Raw genomic sequence first — 27,285 nt, 5'->3', positions numbered from 1 at the left:
GATGATATCCTCAACAATTTTTTTTTTCTTCACGGCCAGCAGCATAATATACGTCTGATGAAGACATTATTATTAGAATAGATGCACCAAATGGCTGCTTATCTTTATTCACCACTAACTGTTGCAATATACGTAGCGAATCTCTGATACAGAAAACGGAATGAAATTACAGTTAACGCGACAAAAATTATAGGGGAGGAAGTGTGCGAACAGAATGCATACAAATACCAGGCCAAAACAAAACTTAAAATAGACCATAAACTGCTATTAAATGATGCTACAGCATTAAAAGCTGGTAAAGGCAATAAAATGGTCACACTTAACAAAACCGACTGTATAGATAAGGTCATGTCATTCTTTGCCTAACATCACTACCAACAGCTGCGCCCAGAGTATGGAAACTATCCGGGATGTTTGTACGACTGTTTCATAATTTCAGAGATGTTTTCACGAATACCTGGAAGCGAATTTTTTTCGATATTGGACTACAAACGCAGTTCATTTTTTGTTTCCGTTTCTAAAAATGAATTGGCAAAATGAATACCTGGGCAGTGCACGGTTTGTCAGCTCGCAATATTATCATCTATAAGAAGGTATTTTTAGCGTATAAATTGGCCTTTTTGAAACTTGGTCTCTTAGCTTTAAAATGTAAGAAATGAAGAGTAAATGAAGAAAAAGAACGAAACATGAAACATATTTCGGACCATTTGTATAGCAGCTACGCAGAGATCAAGAGATCGGTACAGAAGCAGAAATAGCTGAAAGGTTGACGCCAAAAAAAGGCAACATTACCAATAAGGCAAAAGAAGGAAATAAGCGGTACGGAGAAGCTGTTAACTGCTGAGATATTTTTTGGTGGCGTCTCGGTCCATAAGAGCTACTTCCATTAGGACGGAGGGCTGTCTGTTGACCTCGGTGCCGTTCGCTCGGCACTGGGAAGACACCTGTCAGTCGGCGCTTCCTGCCGTTGTTAATTCTACCTGTCGCTCCAGAGATAGGCTCGCGCGCCCCGAAATACGCCGGCGCCCGCTGGATCTCGGCGCGGGCCGGTGACGCCCCGGCTGGAAATAGCCTCGTTTCCGGACCTCCTCGCCCCCGCCTCCAGCTCCAGCGCCGCGGCCTTTTTATCCTCGCAGCCGCCCTCCGCCTCCGCCGCCCCCGCTGCGCGCGACGCCGACGACCGGCTCAGTAATTCTGTCACGGCCCTCCGCCGCATTAAACAGCGCACGTCCTTTTTGAATGGCAGACTTCCTGCCGGCATCTCTCTCGGGACGCCACACACGGAGTTCGCGTCGCCCCGTAGCTCACAATACCTACGCTAAACGCATCGAAACCTTGGAAATGGGCCGTTACGTGGGGGGGGGGGGGGGGGGGCAGGACAGCCACTTCACGCGTCTTCATCTGCGAGGTGCCAACCAGAGGCTGTCTCTCCGGGCGGCGGAACTCGTAACGGACCAGGGCCGACACGCGGCACGATTCGTGTTCGTCGTTTTATGGGCTGTCTCCTCTACGCTGTGTCGTAAATCATTACCGCCCTCACTCTTTCTTCCTTCGTTATGGTCCACAGAGGACAGCGGGTAGGCCCTTCACGCATCATCTTTTATTCTACTCTCCCGCGATGACTCCTTTGAAAGGGCACGACCGACTTCCGTCCCCATCTTTACCTGTTCCGAGTTTGTACTCCGTTTCTAATGACCTCATTGTCGGCGCTACGTTAAACACTAATCTTCCTTCCTTTTTTTTCTCTATTCCTCCCAGAACGTCTTCATCCTTTTCCATCCTCTCTGTCCTTTTTTTTTTTAGATATCTTCTGGGTATCCTCTTCTCTTGCTTACTCCACCTACGTCCACGGTTTTCCGGTGGTCTTCTCTGTCGTTGATCTATGGCATATTGGTTCTAAATGGTTCAAATGGCTCTGAACACTATGGGATTAACTGCTGAGGTCATCAGTGTGGTGTCACCGCCAGACACCACACTTGCTAGGTGGTAGCCTTTAAATCGGCCGCGGTCCGGTAGTATACGTCGGACCCGCGTGTCGCCACTGTCAGTGATTGCAGACCGAGCGCCGCCACACGGCAGGTCTAGAGAGACGTCCTAGCACTCGCCCCAGTTGTACAGCCGACTTTGCTAGCGATGCTACACTGACAAATACGCTCTCATTTGCCGAGACGATAGTTAGCATAGCCTTCAGCTACGTCAATTGCTACGACCTAGCAAGGCGCCATTTATCTTTTGCTGGTTATCTTATAAAGCCTGTACCGTCAGACCGATGTACACCAGTTATGGATTAAAGTTAAGTATTCCAGCAGCAACGTACCTTATTGGCTATATTAATTACATTGTCCTGTTCCAGACCTCACGCCAGCCTGCGTGAGCTTAAAGGCGTGCATTTCGGCCTCCTCTAGCAACACGCTGTTGGCTCTTCTGCCAACACAATAATCAGTCCCCTAGAACTTAGAACTAATTAAACCTAACTAACCTAAGGACATCACACACATCCATGCCCGAGACAGAATTCGAACCTGCGACCGTAACGGCCGCGCGGTTCCAGACTGCAGCGCCTAGAACTGCTCGGCCACACCGGCCGGCCCATATTGGTCAGTGTGTGTCTTTTGTATGTATGGTGCCACAGTCTCGGTCAGTTTCTTGAGATAAATCAGTTTTTTGCGTAAGCTGTTTTACTCTTTAAATAACCACTTTATTACGTGATTCAGCTCTTATCTGATTTCGCTACCTCGGGCATTGTCAGGCTATTTCTGTTACTTGCCAGTAGGAACCTGTAAGTATATAGCTTCATATATTTTCAGTTCTGTGTGCAGGAAGTGACATGCGATAGCTTCACACAACTATGGTAGCTAAGGAGACAACCTGCATATACATCACATCTCAAACGTGAAACTCATATGGGTCAAATTTTTCTCTTTTTACGTATGGGTTTCACACCTCAGATGTATATATCGTTTGTGTCCGTAATTAACAGCGTTGTGATAAACTCTTACCAAGGACACCATCAAATGTTCGTTCCTCCACACAATGTGAAGAATAAATGATGCTATATGCTTAGAATACTTTACTGCGATGCAACTAACAGAGACAGCTTGATAACGCCTACGTGGGGGAAATTAGCTAATACTTAAATCATGAAATGAAGTGATTATTTCCAAAATTAAATCAGCCTGCTCAGGGAAATGACTTCCTTCAAAAAGTTTTCCTTCCCTTCTATCTTGATTGCCAATTCCAGCTAGTCTTTCCAGAGTTCAGCAGCCAGCTTGGTCCCTGTGTTTCCTCTTGCCCTACACATAATCTTTTAGTTGTGCAGTCCATTTTTGTCCTGATCACCTGGACCGAAAATGTGGTGTCACCGCCAGACACCACACTTGCTAGGTGGTAGCTTTAAATCGGCCGCGGTCCATTAGTACATGTCGGACCCGCGTGTCGCCACTGTCAGTGATCGCAGACCGAGTGCCACCACACGGCAGGTCTAGCGAGACTGACTAGCACTCGCTCCAGTTGTACGACGACTTTGCTAGCGACTATACTGACGAAGCCTTTCTCTCATTTGCCGAGAGATAGTTAGAATAGCCTTCAGCTAAGTCCATGGCTACGACCAAGCAAGGCGCCATTAACCATTTCTAGAGAGAGTCTCACTTGTATCATCAAGAATGCCGTATACAAATGATGGATTAAAGTTAAGTATTCCAGCAGCTACGTACTTTTCTTTATAGCATTCATTACGTATCCTGTTTCAGACTTAACGCCAGCCGGCGTGAGTTGACGCGTGCCCTTTCGGTTTCCTCGCCTTGTGTCTAGACTGTCTTGTCTAGACACAACAGAAAACCTTGCCTTTTTCTGTCGGATTTCTCCATATACTGTTCTCGTAATCCAGTAGACTTATTCCTTCAGTCTTCCATGCATCTGTCACCACCTTCTTTAGGGCTCAGTATTTTGCATAATATCTTAGAGCTTTCTGTAGACACACAATTTTTATTCTATATATGCCTCTGGTCACACGGCTGGTCTCATCTCCATCCTTTATCATCTCGTTATTGCTCCTGTTTCTTCCTGTTATGCAGAGCATCCCAGGAGAATTGGTCAATATTCAGGGATGCAAAGGAACGATCATTGGAAGTAAAAAAGTATAGTATGCAAGGGGTCTAAAATTCATTGCGTAACAGTTACGAGCATTAGTTCATCTTCGTTACTCTCTTCTGCGGTAAGCTTTTTTCTTTCCTTTTATGAGTGATGAAAGTATGGATCAAAACAAGGAAAAAATGAACAGTAAAAATGAGATCTAAAGTGGATACCTTGACAGCTACGAGCATATTCGCTAATGTGAAACAAATCTCTTCTACTGAAGGTACCCTCCACCGTTGCACCCCACAGCATGCATGTACATGTAAATGTAGAAATGTAGCTTCAAAATCAGGATGATTTTATTTACGGCTTTTCGTCCGTGGACGCTTACCACTATGAATACGTTAGTATTTGTCACCACTGTTCTAAGGTTTTTACTACACTGTCCTAAGAGGGATGGAGAGAGAAAGAGCGAGAGACAGAGAGAGAGAGAGAGAGAGAGAGAGAGAGGGAGAGAGAGGGAGAGAGAGGGAGAGAGAGGGAGAGAGGGAAGAAGGGACGGAGGGAGGAGGGAGGAGAAAGACGTGGGAGACTGACCTCGTATGGTGTTGGCGGCGGAGACGAGCAGGCCCTCCAGCGACCTGGAGTTGTGGTGCAGCAGCGCCTGGAAGTCCCGCTGCACCAGCCGCTGGAGCGCCGACTCCATCTCGGGCGTGCAGCACGACGTCTCGGACACGCACACGGTCAGCTCGCGGCCTGCAACACCAGGTATTCGGAGGACACGATTAGTAAGCAACCAAAAGCAGCCTGGGGCAGCTGAAACAACAAGCAGATAATGAACAGAATGAAATTTTCACTCTGTAGCGGAGTGTGCGCCGATATGAAACTTCCTGGCAGATTAAAACTGTGTGCCGGACCGAGACTCGAACTCGGGACCTTTGCCTTTCGCGGGCAAGTGCTCTACCAACAGAGCTACCCAAGCACGACTCACGCCCCGTCCTCACAGCTTTACTTCTGCCAGTACCTCGTCTCCTACCTTCCAAACTTTACAGAAGCTCTCCTGCGAACCTTGCAGAACTAGCACTCCTGAAAGAAAGACGAGGTACAGGCAGAAGTAAAGCTGTGAGGACGGGGCGTGAGTCGTGCTTGGGTAGCTCAGTTGGTAGAGCTCTTGTCCGCGAAAGGCAAAGGTCCCGAGTTCGAGTCTCGGTCCGGCACACAGTTTTAATCTGCTAGGAAGTTTCAGATAATGAACACTCTGTCACCTACAAAGTCGTTATGTTCCCAGAATGAATTTTCATTCGGCAGTGGAATGTGCGCTGATATTAAACTTCATGGAAAAATAAAACTATATTCCGGACGGGAGCACGAACCTGGAATCTTCGCCTTTCGCTGATAAATGATGCTCTGGGGACTGACCTATACTAGCACGACTCACGATCCGTCCGCCTAGCTTTACTTCCGCCAGCACCTCACCTCCTATCTTCTAAACTACACAGAAGTTCAACATACCATGCGGAGCTAGCACGCCGTGGAACAAAGAATATTGCGGAGACAGAGCACTAAACATATCTGCGATATTCTTGCATTCAATTTATTAAGTGAGGAACCTCTATTACGAGGCCTAGATAGTTAAAAATAGATAAGATACGCTTGATCAGGCTTTTCATTAAAACGGCTAATAATTTTTTTAGAAAATATTTTTTTGTTTTGTTACGCGACACAGAAATTTCGTTTGAACGTGGGCGTGCTATCAGTAACGCATTCCACGGGAGAAAGACTTGAGACAAAAACAGCAACAGAGGTTTCTAGATTAAAACAAGAGATTGGTTTTTATGCTTGTAAAACACTTCACACCTATACTGAATGACTCGTAACGACACCAAAAATATAGCGTACTGAGAGACAAGGGAGAGGAAATGCAGAAAAAGACACAAAGTCATAAATTTAGACTACATTGTCTATGGAGAGCAGCGACATGATGCTATATTTAGGTTGAGATGAAAAGACGAGCTCGCAATGATATTTGTTTATTTAGTGGTTTCGGCTTATGTCAAAGTCATCTTCTGAATTTTTGGCCCCCCTATGGCTCGCGCTGGCGTCTCCTCGGTTATCTCGTGATATCACTACAGTACACAGTGTGTTCATCTTAACCCAAGATACAGAAATCGGCAATACTGCTGAGTAATGTTTTGTTGTTCAAAAACTTAGGAATACAGTTACGTGTGGTTGTTTGTAGTCTTATCTATCAATGAGGTTCAGCACTGGTAAGAAGTTCAACACACTGCAACCAAGAAGATTCCCATGTTAAGCACACAGGTGTTAGTTGGGCTGACGAGTCATTTTGGCGGGAATATAAAGCGGACCACGAGAACACCATTTCATCGTCGCCTAGAATTCTGTTTGTTAGGAAGTGGTAGCTGGGTGCCGTATTTTGTTGCTCTATGTATCTGTATGCGTAGGTATTGTCCGATGCGAACAATTCCTCAAAATGGTTCAAATGGCTCTGAGCACTATGGGACTTAACATCTATGGTCATCAGTCCCCTAGAACTTAGAACTATTTAAACCTAACTAACATAAGGACATCACACAACACCCAGTCATCACGGGGCAGAGAAAATGCCTGACCCCGCCGGGAATCGAACCCGGGAACGCGGGTGTGGGAAGCGAGACGCTACCGCACGACCACGAGCTGCAACAATTCCTCAAAACTTTATCACGTCGTGCTATAGCTGGATTTTATTTCTCTTTGCATTGCGATGCTCTTTGTCTCACAAGTGGGTGTTTCTTTCTAAAGTTCCTGGCATTTCACAGTTGCACCAAAGGTTCTAGACATACTAGATATTATCTCTACCGGATATAATTCAATGACTATTTCCAGAATAAAAAATTGTTAGATAAATATGCCGGTAGACAATAATAACCTCCTGCAACACTCGGCCAGGAATTTTTTTCTTGTAGCTGCGAAGCCAACAACGGCCAAAACAGAAGAAGGAAAAGAATTACTACACGCGAGCACGTCATTCTCTGAAGAACGGGAAGGTTTTTAGGCCCATGTAATTTGTGTTGTTGCAGAATACAATAAAATTAAAATGTTACCAATTACAAACGTGTGAGGCAATACTGACACTACGACTTATCTTAGAAAATATATTAAGGAAAGGCAACCCTACGTTTCTAGCATTTGTAGACTTAGAGAAAGCTTTTGACAATGTTGACTGTAGTGTTGCTAGAGGAGGCCGAAATGCACGCTATAAGCTCACGCAGGACGGCGTGAGGTCTGGAACAGTTAAAGGAGTTGAGTCTAGTAAATAAAGTACGTAGTTGCTTGAATACTTAACTTTAATCCATAATTGTAGAACATCGCTCTTGATTATACATAATTTGAATCTCAATATAAACGGGTAATGGCGCCTTGCTAGGTCGTAGCAAATGACGTAGCTGAAGGCTATGCTAACTATCGTCTCGGCAAATGAGAGCGTATTTGTGTGTAGCTTCGCTAGCAAAGTCGGCTGTACAACTGGGGCGAGTGCTAGGACGTCTCTCTAGACCTGCCGTGTGGCGGCGCTCGGTCTGCAATCACTGACAGTGGCGACACGCGGGTCCGTCGTATACTAACGGACCGCGGCCGATTTAAAAGCTACCACCTAGCAAGTGTGGTGTCTGGCGGTGACACCACATTGATTGGAATACTCTCGTTCAAATTCTGAAGGTGGTAGGCGTCAAATACAGGGAGCGAAAGGCTATTTACAATTTGTACAGAAACCAGATGACAGTTATAAGATTCGAGGGGTATAAAAGGGAAGCAGTGGTTGGGAAGGGAGTGAGACAGGGTTGTAGCCTATCCCCGATATTATTCAATCTGTATGTTGAGCAAGCAGTAAACGAAACAAAAGAAAAATTCTGAGTAGGAATTAAAATCAATGGAGAAGAAATAAAAACTTTGAGGTTCGCCGATGACATTGTAATTCTGTCAGAGACAGGAAAGGACTTGGAAGAGCAGCTGAACGGAATGGACAGTGTCTTGAAAGGAGGATACAAGATGAAAATCAACAAAAGCAAAACAGGATAATGGAATGTAGTCGAATTAAGTAGGGCGATGCTGAGGGAATTAGATTAGGGAATGAGACACTGAAAGTAGTAAATGTGTTTTGCTATTTGGGGAACAAAGTAACTGATGATGGTCGAAGTAGAGGGGATATAAAATGTAGACTGGCAATGGCGTAAAGAAAGCGTTTCTGAAGAAGAGAAGTTTGTCAACATCGGCTATAGATTTAAGTGTCAGGAAGTCATTTCTGAAAGTATTTGTATGGAATGCAGCCATGTGTGGATGTGAAACATGGACGATAAATAGTTTAGACAAGAAGAGAATAGAAGCTTTCGAAATATGGTGCTACAGAAGAATGCTGAAGATTAGATGGGTAGATCACATAACTAATGAGGAGGTACTGAATAGAATTGGAGAGAAGAGAAATTTGTGGCACAACTTGATTAGAGGAATGGATCGGTTGGTAGGGCATATTCTGAGGCATCAAGGGATCACCAATTTAGTATTGGAGGGCAGCGTGGAGGGTAAAAATCGTAGAGGGAGACCAAGAGATCAATACACTAAGCAGATTCAGAAGGATGTAGGTTGCAGTAAGTACTGGGATACGTAGAAGCTTGCACAGGATAGAGTAGCATGGAGAGCTGCATCAAACCAGTCTCTGGACTGAAGACCACAACAGCAACAACAAATTTTTATAGATGCTGAAAGAGGGAAATTTATTTATTGTTATTTATACAAATCATATTCGGACCCCGTAACCGTTTCTTACATTTTACAACATTGCCATAGCAAATGTAACAGGACATTTAATGGCAATACACAAGTATGTCATTGATTTTTAATACAACAACTGTAACATAAAATGAAAACTTAGGAAAAGAAGGAAAGGGAGAAAAGAAGGCAGAGAAAAGGAAGATGGATTGAATGAAATATATGCTTGAGATTGTGGGTAACAGTTTTGATAAACTAAAAATTGTAGTGGCATTCAGAAACGTAAGGATTTAATTTATTCATTACAAGACACAAGTTACTTGCTTAATTCTGTAATTGGGAAGACACTTATTCACTGTAATGTTATGTGAAGGTTATTCCAGAGCCGACTGCTTGCAGCACTTGCAGGAAATACACACATGAGAGCAATTGCATTACAGATATTTGTTGCTGGAAAGAGAAAGAGAGAGAGGTGGGGAGGGAGAGGGAGGAAGGAAGGGAGGGACAGCGCCTCTGCTGTCGCCACGGATGCAGTAACTCGAGTAATTGCGCCTGCTACGTGACCCGGATGAAGCCAGATGTTGCACTAGCAGTCGAAGCAGTTACAAGGTTTAGAGACGCGGCAAGTGATAGGCTGGAAAAATGTCTATTGTAGTTGCCGATCTTTAACAGAAATTGACGCTATTACTTATCTTATACAAGAATACAAAAATAATGAAAATTAGCAATAATAAAACTGAGGAAATTAATACCAATAAACGACTCAAATAAGACTGCAGCCTGTCACCAGTCTTATACATTGTGTATATACAATGAAGCGCCGAAGATACTCGCATAGGCATGCGTATTCAAATACAGGGATGTGCAAATACAGGGTGTTTCAAAAATGACCGGTATATTTGAAACGGCAATAAAAACTAAACGAGCAGCGATAGAAATACACCGTTTGTTGCAATATGCTTGGGACAACAGTACATTTTCAGGCGGACAAACTTTCGAAATTACAGTAGTTACAATTTTCAACAACAGATGGCGCTGCAAGTGATGTGAACGATATAGAAGACAACGCAGTCTGTGGGTGCGCCATTCTGTACGTCGTCTTTCTGCTGTAAGCGTGTGCTGTTCACAACGTGCAAGTCTGCTGTAGACAACATGGTTTATTCCTTAGAACAGAGGATTTTTCTGGTGTTGGAATTCCACCGCCTAGAACACAGTGTTGTTGCAACAAGACGAAGTTTTCAACGGAGGTTTAATGTAACCAAAGGACCGAAAAGCGATACAATAAAGTATCTGTTTGAAAAATTTCAACGGACTGGGAACGTGACGGATGAACGTGCTGGAAAGGTAGGGCGACCGCGTACGGCAACCACAGAGGGCGACGCGCAGCTAGTTCTGGAGGTGATCCGACAGCGGCCTCGGGTTTCCGTTCGCCGTGTTGCAGCTGCGGTCCAAATGACGCCAACGTCCACGTATCGTCTCATGCGCCAGAGTTTACACGTCTAGCCGTACAAAATTCAAACGCGGCAACCCCTCAGCGCCGCTACCATTGCTGCACGAGAGGCATTCGCTAACGATATAGTGCACAGGATTGATGACGGCGATATGCAAGTGGGCAGCATTTGGTTTACTGACGAAGCTTATTTTTACCCGGACGGCTTCGTCAATAAACAGAACTGGGGCACATGGGGAACTGAAAAGCCCCATGTTGCAGTCCCATCGTCCCTGCATCCTCAAAAAGTACTGGTCTGGGCCGCCATTTCTTCCAAAGGAATCATTGGCCCATTTTTCAGATCCGAAACGATTACTGCATCACGCTATCTGGACATTCTTCGTGAATTTGTGGCGGTACAAACTGCCTTAGACGACACTGCGAACACCTCGTGGTTTATGCAAGATGGTGCCCGGCCACATCGCACGGCCGACGTCTTTAATTTCCTGAATGAATATTTCGATGATCGTGTGATTGCTTTGGGCTATCCGAAACATACAGGAGGCGGCGTGGATTGGCCTCCCTATTCGCCAGACATGAACCCCTGTGACTTCTTTCTGTGTGGACACTTGAAAGACCAGGTGTACCGCCAGAATCCAGAAACAATTGAACAGCTGAAGCAGTACATCTCATCTGCATGTGAAGCCATTCCGCCAGACACGTTGTCAAAGGTTTCAGGTAATTTCATTCAGAGACTACGCCATATTATTGCTATGTATGGTGGATATGTGGAAAATATCGTACTATAGAGTTCCCAGACCGCAGCGCCATCTGTTGTTGAAAATTGTAACTGCTGTAATTTCGAAAGTTTGTCCGCCTGAAAATGTACTGTTGTCCCAAGCATATTGCAACAAACGGTGTATTTCTATCGCTGCTCGTTTAGTTTTTATTGCCGTTTCAAATATACCGGTCATTTTTGAAACACCCTGTATGTAGTACACGGCGCTACGGTCGGCAACGCTTATATAAGACAAGAAGTGCCTGGCGCGGTTGTTAGATCTGCTACTGCTGCTACAATGGCACGGTATCAAGATTTACGTGAATCTGAACGTGTGTTACAGTCGGCGCAGGAGCGATTGGACACAGCATCTCCGAGGTGGCGATGCGTGGGGACTTTCCCGTAAGACCATTTCACGAGTGTACCGTGAATATCAGTAATTCGGTAAAACATCAAATCTCGGACGTCGCTCAGGCTGGAATAGATCCAACAAGAACTGGACCAACGACGACTGAAGAGAATCGTTCAACGTGACAGAAGTGCAATCCTGCCGCAAATTGCTGCATATTACAGTGCTGGGCCATCAATAAGTCACAGCGTGCGAACCTTTCAAAGAAACAGCATCGATATGGGCTTTCGGAGCCCAAGTCCCACTAGTTGGCATATAAACTTGTACTACTGTAGTAGGCGTGGGCTTCGTGTCTATCTTGGCCACAATAATGCGTTCACTATGCTGTTTGTAGTAGCTTACCCGCACGCCTTTTTTTTTATTCATTATTAAACCTACTCCTGCATTACCTCTATTTGATTTTGTATTTGTAACCCTGTATTCACCTGACCAAAAGTCTTGTTTCTCCTGCCACAGAACTTCACTAATTCCCACTATATCTAACTTTAACCTATCTATTTTCCTTTTTAATTTTTCTAACCTACCTGCTCGATTAAGGGATCTGACATTCCACGCTCCGATCCGTAGAACGCCAGTTTTCTTTCTCCTGATGACAACGTCCTCTTGATTAGTCCCCGCCCGGAGATCCGAATGGGGGACTATTTTACCTCCGGAATATTTTACCCAAGAGGACGCCATCATCATTTAACCATACAGTAAAGCTGCATGCCCTCGGGAAAAATTACGGCTGTAGTTTCCCCTTGATTTCAGCCGTTTGCAGTACCAGCACAGCAAGGCCGTTTTGGTTATTGTTACAAGGCCAGATCAGTCAATCATCGAGGCTGTTGCCCCTGAAACTACTGAAAAGGCTGCTGCCCCTCTTCAGGAACCACACGTTTGTCTGGCATCTCAACAGGTACCCCTCGGTTGTGGTTGCACCTACGGAACGGCCATCTGTATCGCTGAGGCACGCAAGCCTCCCCACCAACGGCAAGGTCCATGGTTCATGGGGCGCACACCAATATACAAGGTAGGTAATAAAAGTTATCCGGTAAATCATGGGCCTCTGTCGTTGACATTAATTCCCAGTAAGATTTTGGAATATGTAGTGTGTCCGAACGTTATGAAAAACATCGAAGAATTCGATCTATTAATGTGGTGTCACCGCCAGACACCACACTTGCTAGGTGGTAGCCTTTAAATCGGCCGCGGTCCGTTGGTATACGTCGGACCTGCGTGTCGCCACTATCAGTAATTGCAGACCGAGCGCCGCCACACGGTAGGTCTAGAGAGACTTCCTAGCACTCGCCCCAGTTGTACAGCCGACTTTGCTAGCGATGGTTCACTGACAAAATACGATCTCATTTGCCGAGACGATAGTTAGCATAGCCTTCAGCTACGTCATTTGCTACGACCTAGCAAGGCGCCATTACCAGTTACTATTGATGCTGTAAAACATTTACCGTCAAGAGCAATGTTCACCAATTATGGATTAAAGTTAAGTATTCCAGCAGATACGTACGTTCTTTGCTACTATAACTTCCGTGTCCTGTTCCAGACCTCACGCCAGCCTGCGTGAGATTAAACGCGTGCCTTTCGGCTTCCTCCTAGTGGATTGGCTGCCTTGCCGGTCACAACAATTAATATACAGTCAGTATGGATTCAGAAACTACCGTTCTTCCGAAACACAATTGACTTCATTGTTTTGGAGTAATGCGTGAGATCGACAGAGAATCTCAAAATGATTCCATTTATTTATAGATTTCCTGAAGACTTTCGACTCAGTTCCCCACAAGCGGCTTCTAATGAGATTGCGTGCTTATGGAGTATCGTCGCAGTTGTGCGAATGGAGTTGTGATCGGAAAAGTCAGAGTTGTTAGTTATATTATATATAATGTCGTCTGACTAGGGCCTCCCGTCGGGTAGACCGTTCGCCGAGTGCAAGTCTTTCGATTTGACGCCACTTCGGTGACTTGCGCGTCGATGAGGATGAAATGATGATGATTAGGACAACACAACACCCAGTCCCTGAGCGGAGAAAATCTCCGACCCAGCAGCCGGGAATCGAACCCGGACCCTTAGGATTGACTGTCTGTCGCGCTGACCACTCAGCTACTGGGGGCGGACAGAGTTGTTAGCATGTGACGGGTAGTCATCAAGTGAAACAGAAACGATATCTGGCGTTCCCCAGGCATGTGCTATAGGCTGCTGCTGTTCTTAAATCTGCACACGATTGCGATAACATGAGCAACCCTTAGATTGATGCTGTCATTTACCGTTTTGTAAAGTCATCAGAAGATCAAAAGCAATTGCAAAAGTGAATCAGACTAGATATCTGTGTGATGTTTACAACGGCAATTTATGCTGAATAATAAAAAGCGCGAGATCCTTCACATTAGTATTAAAAGAGATCCGTTAGCCAATTTTTTTTTTTTTTTGTCATCAGTCTACTGACTGGTTTGATGCGGCACGCCACGAATTCCTTTCCTGTGCTAACCTCTTCATCTCAGAGTAGCACTTGCAACCTACGTCCTCAATTATTTGCTTGACGTATTCCAATCTCTGTCTACAGTTTCTGCCCTCTACAGCTCCCTCTAGTACCATGGAAGTCATTCCCTCATGTCTTAGCAGATGATCTATCATCCTGTCCCTTCTCCTTATCAGTGTTTTCCACATATTCCTTTCCTCTCCGATTCTGCGTAGAACCTCCTCATTCCTTACCTTATCAGTCCACCTAATTTTCAACATTCGTCTATAGCACCACATCTCAAATGCTTCGATTCTCTTCTGTTCCGTTTTTCCCACAGTCCATGTTTCACTACCATACAATGCTGTACTCCACACAAATCTAAGGACTGTAAATTCAACCAAATATCTGGGGTAACAATTACGAACAACTTGAACTGGAACGATCACATAGATAACGTTGTGGGGAAGGCGAACCAAAGACTGCATTTTATGGATATAACATTTAGAAGATGTAACAAATCCGCTGAAGAGACTGCCTACACTACGTCCGCAGCTCGTGGTCGTGTGGTAGCGTTCTCGCTTCCCGCGCCCGGGTTCCCGGGTTCGATTCCCGGCGGGGTCAGGGATTTTCTCTGCCTCGTGATGACTGAGTGTAGAGTGATGTCCTTAGGTTAGTTAGGATTAAGTAGTTCTAAGTTCTAGACGACTGACGACCGTAGATGTTAAGTCCCATAGTGCTCAGAGCCATTTGAACCATTTGAACTGCCTACACTACGCTTGTCTGTCCTTTGCTAGAGTACTGCTATAAGATATCAATGATGCGGGACATTGAAAAAGTTCAGAAAGGCAGTTTGTTTTGTACTGTCGCGATATGTTGGGAGAGAGTATTTTGGATACGATGCGTGAGTTGCAGTCACTACCATTTAAAGAAAGGATTTTTTCGGTGCTGCGAGATATTTTTACGAAATTTCAACCACCATCATTGTCCTCTGAATGCGAAAATATTTTGTTGACTGCCACCTACACAGGTAGAAATGAGAATCGTAAGAAAATAAGAAAAATGAGAGCTCACGTGGAAAGATTTAAGTATTTGATATCCCGCGTGTTATTGGAGAGTGGAACGGTAGAGAAATAGTACCAAAGGGGTTCGATGAACTCGATGCCAAGCACTTAATTGTGAATTGCAGAGTAGTGATGTCCAACTATGTACAGGCGTGTTTATATCGCAGCCGCGCTTTCAGACTGTGACGTCAAGCGGCAACGGATCTGGCTGGACAGCGCAGGTAGCATTCTAGGAATCGTATAAGAAAAACAGCACAGGAGCTATCACTCAAAAGCATGCGCATCTGGGTACAAGCTCACATTCTAGCAGTCCACAGTGTCTTCCTACTGTAACAGAAATCCGTCACGCTGACCGTCACGTAACCTTACACACGGCCTATCACTCCGTGTGACACGGCTTTCAAAATGGTTCAAATGGCTCTGAGTACGTCTACATCTACATCTACATCTACATTTATACTCCGCAAGCCACCCAACGGTGTGTGGCGGAGGGCACTTTACGTGCCACTGTCACTACCTCCCTTTCCTGTTCCAGTCGCGTATGGTTCGCGGGAAGAACGACTGTCTGAAAGCCTCCGTGCGCGCTCTAATCTCTCTAATTTTACATTCGTGATCTCCTCGGGAGGTACAAGTAGGGGGAAGCAATATATTCGATACCTCATCCAGAAACGCACCCTCTCGAAACCTGGCGAGCAAGCTACACCGCGCGCCTCTCTTGCAGACTCTGCCACTTGAGTTTGTTAAACATCTCCGTAACGCTATCACGGTTACCAGATAACCCTGTGACGAAACGCGCCGCTCTTCTTTGGATCTTCTCTATCTCCTCCGTCAACCAGATCTGGTACGGATCCCACACTGATGAGCAATACTCAAGTATAGGTCAAACGAGTGTTTTGTAAGCCACCTCCTTTGTTGATGGACTACATTTTCTAAGGACTCTCCCAATGAATCTCAACCGCCTTACCAACAATTAATTTTATATGATCATTCCACTTCAAATCGTTCCGCACGCATACTCCCAGATATTTTACAGAAGTAACTCCTACCAGTGTTTGTTCCGCTATCATATAATCACACAATAAAGGATCCTTCTTTCTATGTATTCGCAATACATTACATTTGTCTATGTTAAGGGTCAGTTGCCACTCCCTGCACCAAGTGCCTATCCGCTGCAGATCTTCCTGCATTTCGCTACAATTTTCTAATGCTGCAACTTCTCTGTATATTACAGCATCATCCGCGAAAAGCCGCATGGAACTTCCGACACTATCTACTAGGTCATTTTATATATTGTGAAAAGCAATGGTCCCATAACACTCCCCTGTGGCACGCCAGAGGTTACTTTAACGTCTGTAGACGTCTCTCCATTGATAACAACATGCTGTGTTCTGTTTGCTAAAAACTCTTCAATCCAGCCACACAGCTGGTCTGATATTCCGTAGGCTCTTGCTTTGTTTCATCAGGCGACAGTGCGGAACTGTATCGAACGCCTTCCGGAAGTCAAGAAAAATAGCATCTACCTGGGAGCCTGTATCTAATATTTTCTGGGTCTCATGAACAAATAAAGCGAGTTGGGTCTCACACGATCGCTGTTTCCGGAATCCATGTTGATTCCTACATAGTAGATTCTGGGTTTCCAAAAACGACATGATACTCGAGCAAAAAACATGTTCTAAAATTCTACAACAGATCGACGTCAGAGATATAGGTCTATAGTTTTGCGCATCTGCTCGACGACTCTTCTTGAAGACTGGGACTACCTGTGCTCTTTTCCAATCATTTGGAACCTTCCGTTCCTCTAGAGACTTGCGGTACACGGCTGTTAGAAGGGGGGCAAGTTCTTTCGCGTACTCTGTGTAGAATCGAATTGGTATCCCGTCAGGTCCAGTGGACTTTCCTCTGTTGAGTGATTCAAGTTGCTTTTCTATTCCTTGGACACTTATTTCGATGTCAGCCATTTTTTCGTTTGTGCGAGGATTTAGAGAAGGAACTGCAGTGCGGTCTTCCTCTGTGAAACAGCTTTGGAAAAAAGTGTTTAGTATTTCAGCTTTACGCGTGTCATCCTCTGTTTCAATGCCATCATCATCCCGGAGTGTCTGGATATGCTGTTTCGAGCCACTTACTGATTTAACGTAAGACCAGAACTTCCTAGGATTTTCTGTCAAGTCGGTACATAGAATTTCACTTTCGAATTCGCTGAACGCTTCACGCATAGCCCTCTTCACGCTAACTTTTACATCGTTTAGCTTCTGTTTGTCTGAGAGGTTTTGGCTGCGTTTAAACTTGGAGTGAAGCTCTCTTTGCTTTCGCAGTAGTTTCCTAACTTTGTTGTTGTACCACGGTGGGTTTTTCCCGTCCCTCACACTTTTACTCGGCACGTACCTGTCTAAAACGCATTTTACGATTGCCTTGAACTTTTTCCATAAACACTAAACATTGTCAGTGTCGGAAGAGAAATTTTCGTTTCGATCTGATAGGTAGTCTGAAATCTGCCTTCTATTACTCTTGCTATACAGATAAACCTTCCTCCCTTTTTTTATATTCCTATTAACTTCCATATTCAGGGGTGCTGCAACGGCCTTATGATCACTGATTCCCTGTTCTGCTCATACAGAGTCGAAAAGTTCGGGTCTGTTTGTTATCAGTAGGTCCAAGATGTTATCTCCACGAGTCGGTTCTCTGTTTAATTGCTCGAGGTAATTTTCGGATAGTGCACTCAGTATAATGTCACTCGATGCTCTGTCCCTACCACCCGTCCTAAACATCTGAGTGTCCCAGTCTATATCTGGTAAATTGAAATCTCCACCTAAGACTATAACATGCTGAGAAAATTTATGTGAAATGTATTCCAGATTTCCTCTCATTTGTTCTGCCACTAATGCTGCTGAGTCGGGAGGTCGGTAAAAGGAGCCAATTATTAACATAGCTCGGGTGTTGAGTGTAACCTCCACCCATAATAATTCACAGGAACTATCCACTTCTACTTCACTACAGGATAAACTACTACTAACAACGACGAACACTCCACCACCGGTTGCATGCAATCTATCCTTTGTAAACACCGTCTGTACCTTTGTAAAAATTTCGGCAGAATTTATCTCTGGCTTCAGCCAGCTTTCTGTACCTATAACGATTTCAGCTTCGGTGCTTTCTATCAGCGCTTGAAGTTCCGGACTTTACCAACGCAGCTTCGACAGTTTACAATTACAATACCGATTGCTGCTTGGTCCCCGCATGTCCTGACTTTGCCCCGCACCCGTTGAGGCTGTTGCCCTTTCTGTACTTGCCCAAGGCCCTCTAACCTAAAAAACCGCCCAGCCCACGCCACACAACCCCTGCTACCCGTGTAGCCGCTTGTTGCGTGTAGTGGACTCCTGACCTATCCACTATGGGATGTAACATCTGTGGTCATCAGTCCCCTAGAAGTTAGAACTACTTAAACCTAACTAACCTAAGGACGTCACACATATCCATGCCCGAGGCAGGATTCGAACCTGCGACCGTAGCGGTCAAGCGGTTCGAGACTGAAGTGCCTAGAACCGCACGGCCACACCGGCCGGCGACACGGCTTTACTGGCGAGACTGCGGGCAGCAGCACCGAATGACGGCCAGCTAGCCGCCGCGCCGGTGCGTGCTGAAGCAAACGCTGACCTCACGTTCGTTGCCACACTGGACAAAATCCTGTGTGCTAATATGCGAAACTGCTCATATTAGCGCGGTCGGTTACCTAACAGCAATATAACTTCACCTAGGCACTGCCGATTCCGAAAGTTGTTGTACAGAAATTCGTCCGTTTTTTAAGAAACGGCTGCAGACGAAAGCCTAATTGACTCTATTAAGGACCCGAGCTGTGTGAGAGATATCTGCTCCGTGTGTCCATTCACAGGATGTTTGATAATAATTGATAGTGAAAACTGACATGGTTGCGAATCTGTGGTTACGAACTGCCACAGAGTTCAGCAAGAAATATTGCCATCTTCAGCACAAATGTGTTCGACATTTAAACTTGTGTACTAGTAGTAATTTCGCAGCAAATTATCCTCAATTTTCACCCAACAATTTCAGTTTAACAACAAATACAGTACTACTTTAGTGTACTGCGTATTATAATTTACTGTACACTTTACCTGTTAAAGGAGGCGCTCTACGTATTGTCTTTACATTTAGATACAATGCAATGATCTACGAATTCCTTCTAACGCCTCTCTACCATCACATAAACATTGACAACATTGGAATTCTCTGCGGATCTTAGGCTGTATGTGAGTTGCGGCAAAAATGAGAGCCATAGTCGCTAAATCGTAACGTTCGGACCTCCACATGCCAACACATCTGTTATGACGCTGTACACAGAATCGTTGTCGTTAAGCGCATCACAATCAGCGAAGCCCCCCTCTACTCCCACAACAATAGAAGCTGCAACAATGGACGCCATGCTGCTGATACTCCCTGGTTCTGCAGATATCGTCATAATATCACCTCGCGTATGTGGCTTCTTGCCAACATGTCCTATCTCTGATACAAGGTACGTGATGTGGCTGCGCATTACTGCACGGTGTAGTAGCCAAGTCTTGTCCGAAAATAGTAACGAATGGAAAGTTAAGTACGCCGTCGACTGGGTGGTCTGGAGATCACTAAACAGGCTACGCACCAACACTGCACGGTCAAGAGATAACCTTCTGAAGTGGGGATATTCTACAACATCTAATCTCTGCGACTGTGGAGAGGTGCAGACGACCCAGCACATGTACAACTGCCCTGAATGTCCTTCACACTGCACTTTAGAGGATCTGATGTTGTTGTTGTTGTGGTCTTCAGTCCTGAGACTGGTTTGATGCAGCTCTCCATGCTACTCTATCCTGTGCAAGCTTCTTCATCTTCCAGTATCTACTGCAACCTACATCCTTCTGAATCTGCTTAGTGTATTCATCTCTTGGTCTCCCTCTACGATTTTTACCCTCCACGCTGCCCTCCAATGCTAAATTTGTGACCCCTTGATGCCTCAGAACATGTCCTACCAACCGGTCCCTTCTTCTTGTCAAGTTGTGCCACAAACTCCTCCCCAATTCTATTCAATACCTCCTCATTAGTTATGTGATCTACCCATGTAATCTTCAGCATTCCTCTGTAGCACCACATTTCAAAAGCTTCTGTTCTCTTCTTGTCCAAACTATTTACCGTCCATGTTGGCTACACTCCATACAAATACTTTCAGAAATGTGAACCTGACACTTAAATCTATACTCGATGTTAACAAATTTCTCTTCTTCAGAAACGCTTTCCTTCCCATTGGCAGTCTACATTTTATATCCTCTCTACTTCGACCATCATCAGTTATTTTGCTCCCCAAATAGCAAAACTCCTTTACTACTTTAAGTGTGTCATTTCCTAATCTATTACCCTCAGCATCACCCGACTTAATTCGACTACATTCCATTATCCTCGTTTGGCTTTTGTTGATGTTCATCTTATAGCCTCCTTTCAAGACACTGTCCATTCCGTTCAACTGCTCTTCCAAGTCCCTTACTGTCTCTGACAGAATTACAATGTCATCGGCGAACCTCAAAGTTTTTATTTCTGCTCCATGGATTTTAATACCTACTCCGAATTTTTCTTTTGTTTCCTTTACTGCTTGCTCAATATACAGATTGAGTAACATCGGGGATAGGCTACAAGCCTGTCTCACTCCCTTCCCAACCACTGCTTCCCTTTCATGCCCCTCGACTCTTATAACTGCCATCTGGTTTCTGTCAAAATTGTAAATAGCCTTTCGCTCCCTGCATTTTACCTCTACCACCTTAAAACTGTAAAGACAGTATTGGAGTCAACATTGTCAGAAGCTTTCTCTAAGTCTACAAATGCTAGAAACGTAGGTTTGCCTTTTCTTAATCTTTCTTCTAAGATAAGTCGTAAGGTCAGTATTGCCCCACGTGTTCCAACATTTCTACGGAATCCAAACTGATCTTTCCCGAGGTCGGCTTCTACCAGTTTTTCCATTCGTCTGTAAAGAATTCGCATTAGTATTTTGCAGCTGTGACTTATTAAACTGAGAGTTCGGTAATTTTCACATATGTCAACACCTGCTTTCTTTGGGATTGGAATTATTATATTCTTTTTGAAGTCTGAGGCTATTTTGCCTGCCTCATACATCTTGCTCACCAGATGGTAGAGTTTTGTCAGGACTTGCTCTCCCAAGGCCGTCAGTAGTTCTAATGGAATGCTGTCTACTCCCGGGCCCTTGTTTTGACGCAGGTCTTTCAGTGCTCTGTCAAACTCTTCACGCAGTATCGTATCTCCCATTCCATCTTCATCTACATCCTCTTCCATTTCCATAATATTGTCCTCAAGTACATCGCCCTTGTATAGACCTTCTATATACTCCTTCCACCGTTCTGCTTTCCCTTCTTTGTTTAGAACTGGGTTTCCATCTGAGCTCTTGATATTCATACAAGTTGCTCTCCTTTCTCCAAAGGTCTCTTTAATTTTCCTGTAGGCAGTATCTATCTTACCCCTAGTGAGATAAGCCTCTACATCCTTACATTTGTCCTCTAGCCATGCCTGCTTAAGAATTTTGCACTTCCTGTCGATCTCATTTTTGAGACGTTTGTATTCCTTTTTGCCTGCTTCCTTTACTGCATTTGTATATTTTCTCATTTCATTTAGGGTTCCAATAAACCATTGTATTCCACACTCTTTGGACTACAAAATCCTATTCCTCAACATAATTTCCGTTCAATATGATGGCCTTACGCCGCCTTACTGGGAGCGTCTGTATGCCTGCTTGGTACCAACCTACTGGTCGACGTTGCAGCCAGGGTCTTGCTCCATCAGTAACCACCCAGTCATTCATTACTGCTTTCCGCGGGGTGCATCCTTCATTTGGCCAAACACATGGCACTCGGAAGGTGCGAGATCTGGGCTGTAGGATGGCTCTGAGCACTATGGGACTCAACTGCTGTGATCATAAGTCCCCTAGAACTTAGAACTACTTAAACCTAACTAACCTAAGGACATCACACACATCCATGCCCGAGGCAGGATTCGAATCTGCGACCGTAGCGGTCGTGCGGTTCCAGACTGTAGCGCCTAGAACTGCTCGGCCACCCCGGCCGGCCCTGTAGGATGGATGGGGAAAAACTGTCCAACGACCTTTTGTTAGCATGTAAGGTACTAGGCAAATTTCATTTCCGTATTTTCCAGTTTTATAATTTCGTATGGCGTCTGCAGATACCTTGTAGCATTCAGTCAGGAAATCGGTACTGCAGAATGCACACAATCGGGAGTAAGATTTCAGTTCCCAGGCTACTTGAAGGAGCCGGTGGAGCACATGGCGTAGCCAGTGCACGTCTGTGTGAGGCGCTGTGGCTGGACGTGAGAACGCCCATTATGTACATCAGCAGCGGCAGGAAAAACAGTTATTCTGGCTCGAAGCGAGTAATCTTGTTTAATATATATATTTGCTAATAAAAGTTACTTTTTCCAGTATAGATATTAGGAGAAGCCTATAGGTCATAAGAACTTTCTTACAACAATATTAAAACCTTAGCAATCGATGATCTTAATAAATATATGAATAATTTTTAAACTATAGAAAACGTACGGACTGCTACGAAAAATCACGAGTGTAAGTGCGGGTAGAGGCTGCGCGCCATTGTCGCGAGTCGCCGATAAGACCCTTCCAGTCTAGTTTCGTCCTAAGACTGTGCTCACAGGAAGTTGTTAGTTTCCCGTTAATCATCCATTATTCATTGTGTTAAAATTTCCAGTTTGTAGTGTTTAGTAAATAAATACACATTATGGAATCCATTTTGGACGTTATTCCGAGTAGTACAGCTTCCCGCTTCATCACTTGGCATCTCAGGAAGTGAAGTTGCACTTTATAGAGAACCCGACGGCACTGATTCTGTTCCTGCAAGGGGCATAAACTTCTAGAGCTTCTCGGCAAAACAGGCGGAAAGAACCACACGCGACGGCTCAGTAAGACAGTCCAACGACGGATTGTCTTAACCTTCGCAAAACGTGGATGGAGAAGCACGGCCAGTCATATCGTACGCCTCTCTTACCGTCCTCTACGGACTCCACGATGGAAAAATGGAAATGAGCGATTGGCGTCATTGGCCGGGAGGCCCCTTTCGGGACAGGTCGGGCCGCCTTGGTGCAGGTCTTATTACATTCGACGCCACATTGGGCGACCTGCGCGCTGGATGGGGATGAAATGATGATGAAGACAACAGAACACCCAGTCCCTGCACAGAGAAAATCTCCGACCCAGCCGGGAATCGAACCCGGGCACGTAGGACGGCAATCCATCACGCTGACCAATTTTTTTTTTTTTTTAATTCCCATTTTGTTCTATATAGGTCGCTAATTTGTTCGTGGCGGACGTCCGAAGACACTCGTTCAGCATGTTCGTTGATCCGTTTACTCAGTTTTTTTATTACAGAGGGTATCTAAACCCTCTGACCGAACACGCTGAGCTACCGTGCCGGCATTTTTATGGGGATGAAATGATGATGATTAGGACAACACAACACCCAGTCCCTGAGCAGAGAAAATCTCCGACCCAGCCGAGAATCGAACCCGGGCCCTTAGGGACCACTCAGCTATCGGGACGGACTCGGACCCCGCGATTAAACTGAGACATTGCTGGAGGTTAAGTACAAGTTCTCTGCCAGCCCCTCTCGGGTGCGCAGTGTTGTGCGACGCCTTGCGCTCTCGTGGAGAAGGAGAAGTTTAACGTTCTTGTGGCGGCGATCACATTGCAGGAGTCACAACTGTGTGCGGTCGGACGGCACGAGGCAGCTCGCACAGGTTTGCGCGACCTCGTTGCCATGGTGACAGTCACCTCGCCCAACGACTCGCATTGCTTTTGTTTACTGCTAGGTCTCCGCAGACATTCTGCAAGCCCCTATAAATACCTAAGATTGTCTCGTTTTCCGCCAAAAGAAAATCTGTGACAGCTCTCTGCTTGGAACGCACCCCCGTTACAGGAGGCATTTGGAATGCTACGTACAGAGCCACCACCAGTCGGAACGTCATAAAACTATAGGGGCTGAAACGAGAATATCCCACGATGTCCCACAAGAAATTCAGCATTTTTTCAACTGAAGCTGACCGAGAAAAAAAAAGTACTGCGTAACACCTCTCGTATTGCGACATTGCCACAAACCCAACAAACAGCCCGGCACCAGTCAATCGAGCGACTTAGTTAATAAACAAGGGCTTTACAGTACACAAACATAGCTTAACTGAACTCGGAACACTGCGCTACGACTGGACAGAGGAGCCAATGACAGGTCTAGAATGCAATGTGTGACCATATAAGGAGAAGCGCCTCTCTCTCTCTACACCCAGCCTCTGAGGACAATGGCCGGCCGTGGTGGCCGAGCGGTTCTAGGCGCTTCAGTTTGGAACCGTGCGACCGCTACGGTCGCAGGTTCCAATCCTGCTTCAGGCATGGATGTGTGTGATGTCCTTAGGTTAGTTAGGTTTAAGCAGTTCTAACTTCTAGGGGACTGATGACTTTAGATGTTAAGTCCCATAGTGCTCACAGCCATTTGAGCCATTTTTTTCTGAGGACAATGCAGAATTAGAGCCAATGAAATGGTGGTGTGTTTTCAGGATCACGTCATGTCAGGGACAGACGCGGTAACGAGGAAAAATTCCGAATCAAGGGAAAATCCGAATAAAAATCGGTGTGTACGATGACCCATGACAGAATAGCAGACCAGATTGAGAAGCAATGGGCAAAAAGTAGATGATCAGGATTCTCCGAATGAGATGTACGGAGGTGGCAAGAGCCAGGCAGGGGCAAAACAGGAGTATCAGTAGCCATATAGGGCAAGGCGGACGAAGCTGCATCAATATCAGCATAGTTGATGAGATTGCGTGTCGTGTCGTGGGTGCAATTTATAGTAAGAGTGTATTATCATAAAAGACGCAACGGTGCAAGCTAAACATCGTCTCTGTGCTAAGATATGGTATTATCGTGGGTATGACTCCTTCAATATGAACAGAGCAAGAGTTAATACTGTTCCTGAATAAATTTAGAAGTTGAGTTCCAATTCTGCTTGACATTATTTCAAGTCACCTCCAATCCTTACCTTTTGTAATAGGAGATTTGACACTATAGCCAGGTCAAGAGTTCCTCTCACAAAGACCAACCGCTAAGCTCCCTTTACCATCAGCTGGTATTTTTGTGATGTCTCCGAGGCCTTCGATTGTCTAGCTCATGATACTCGCTTAGAAAAACTCAATTCAATGGAACTGATGACTTTGCAGAGAGCTGGTTTGAATGATGCTTGTCAAACAGAATGTAGAGGGCTGTGCTGAATAACTGATACAATGTTGGAAAGGTAGAAAATTTTAGTGACGGGGCAAAAAGAAACAAAAAAAAAATCACAAAGTAAGTCCCACAGGGTTCGATTTTGGGTCCATTCCTGTTACTTATATATGAATAACCTTCCACATTACACTCAAAAAACCAAATTGGCGCTTTTGCAGTCATATACTAATTCCCATTAGAGAGAAACAACTGAAGAGTTAGTAAACGATATTTTCCAAAGAATTAATAAGTGGTTCTCTGAAAATGGACTCTCTGCAAGTTTTGAAAAAACACTCTGCATTCAGTTTTCTATAAAACAAATAGAGTCATATCAGTAATGGACGTAACACATGAGCATCGGTCAGTAGCTCCAAATACTTGGGTGTACATGATGATGAAAACTTGAGGTAGTTCAAAATGGTTCAAATGGCTCTGAGCACTATGGGACTTAACTTCTAAGGTCATCAGTCCCCTAGAACTTAGAACTACTTAAACCTAACTAACCTAATGACATCACACACATCCATGCCGGAGGCAGGATTCGAACCTGCGACCGTAGTGGTCGCGCGGTCCAGACTGTAGCGCCTAGAACCGCTCGGCCACGTCGGCCGGCACTTCAGGTGGAAGAAGCACATTACTGAGCTTCTCAAGCTTTTACTCTTCGTATGACTTCTAATCCTGGAAACAAACGTAACAGTCTGCTAACATTTTCCACTCAAAAAGTGCTGATTGCAGAAAAGAGAGCATAAAATATAATATGTCGTGTTCACCCAGGGACATAAGTAGGTAAATCTTCAAAGAGCTAGGTATTTTAATTGCGCCGTCGCAATACACATGTTCACTAGTGAAATTCGTCATAAATGATAAATCAAAATTTGACAAGAACAGTTATGTACATATCTACAATACTAGGGGGAAAATGATCTTTATTACCCATTATTAAAACTATCAGTGGATCAGAGAGGAGTTGCGACCGCAGCAATAAAATTTTTTGATCATTTCCCCAATAACGTAACATGTCTGGCAGGTAGAGAGGAAAGTTTTAAATCTAATTTAAAAGCATTCCTCCTGGACAATTCCTCCTATTCCACTAACGTATCTTTACGTAAAAACTATTATCCAGAAAAAAACCATGTTTTTAACTGTAGTTACATGGTTAGGAATAAAATGATAATCCGTTCCTTAATGTTAACGCTAATCACATATGCATATCCTGTAAACTGACTCGTTCCACATCATTTCGATAAAAGAATCGTTCAAATGATGTATACCATGGAACATACATCTAACAAACTAGCTAACTCACGAACCATGTCGCCAAATCTCAAGCGATACTCACCTATGGGACGTGACAATGGCCGTGTGAACAAGTCCTTCTTACTCGAGGCACATGACAATCTACTCACAAACAAACTTCTTTCAAACGCAGTTTCAAAATGAGAAACCCCCCTACTTATCTTTGCTTTTTCTGTCTGCTTTGTTGCGGTTTCGCTGAAATGCTAATAAGTTGCATACCCAAGAGTGTAGTACATATCATACTAGTTTGGCGTTTTTTTCATCCATCTTCACGCTATTGCACTTTTAGTGAACATTAGTGAGTCAGTTGTCTGTAATTCAATTGCTCACGAGTGTGCTCGTAGTCTGGAGAGGTACAAAATAGTATGAAATACAAGGACCGAATATCTCGCAACTGTTGCTGTATCTTACACATATCTCGGGACATGTTTGCGACGAGTCCATTGAGCAGAGAAAGTGTGGAGCAATGGCATCTTCAGATAGTTGCAAGAAGAAGAGATGAGGTGATGAAAAGATCGTGTAGATGCTGTATTTCAAACTACAAAAAGATCGTGTCGATGCTGTATTTCAAACGAAACTTTCAGGACAAGTTGAGATGCCGGCAGTTGTCGCTATTTGGACCTTGTTACAGGACTTGTACTCACACGACGGAAAGAACACAAATTTGTCGGTTATTGTCAGCATATAAAAAAATTATAATTTCT

General features: G+C 44.7%; 1 protein-coding gene across 1 annotated transcript in view; it reads right to left on the bottom strand.

Moving 5' to 3' along the window:
* Positions 1–27,285, bottom strand: part of LOC126150624 (glypican-5-like) — a 258,004-nt gene that overhangs the window by 143,914 nt on the left and 86,805 nt on the right. The window contains exon 2 of the mRNA XM_049915887.1: positions 4,672–4,830. Coding sequence (XP_049771844.1) covers positions 4,672–4,830 — 159 coding nt within the window. The remainder of the gene's footprint in view (positions 1–4,671; positions 4,831–27,285) is intronic.

Source organism: Schistocerca cancellata, chromosome 2 (genome assembly GCF_023864275.1).
Source record: "Schistocerca cancellata isolate TAMUIC-IGC-003103 chromosome 2, iqSchCanc2.1, whole genome shotgun sequence".
Taxonomy (NCBI): Eukaryota; Metazoa; Arthropoda; class Insecta; order Orthoptera; family Acrididae; genus Schistocerca; species Schistocerca cancellata.
Note: the sequence above shows the minus strand (reverse complement) of the source record. Positions and strands in the feature narration are given on the sequence as shown.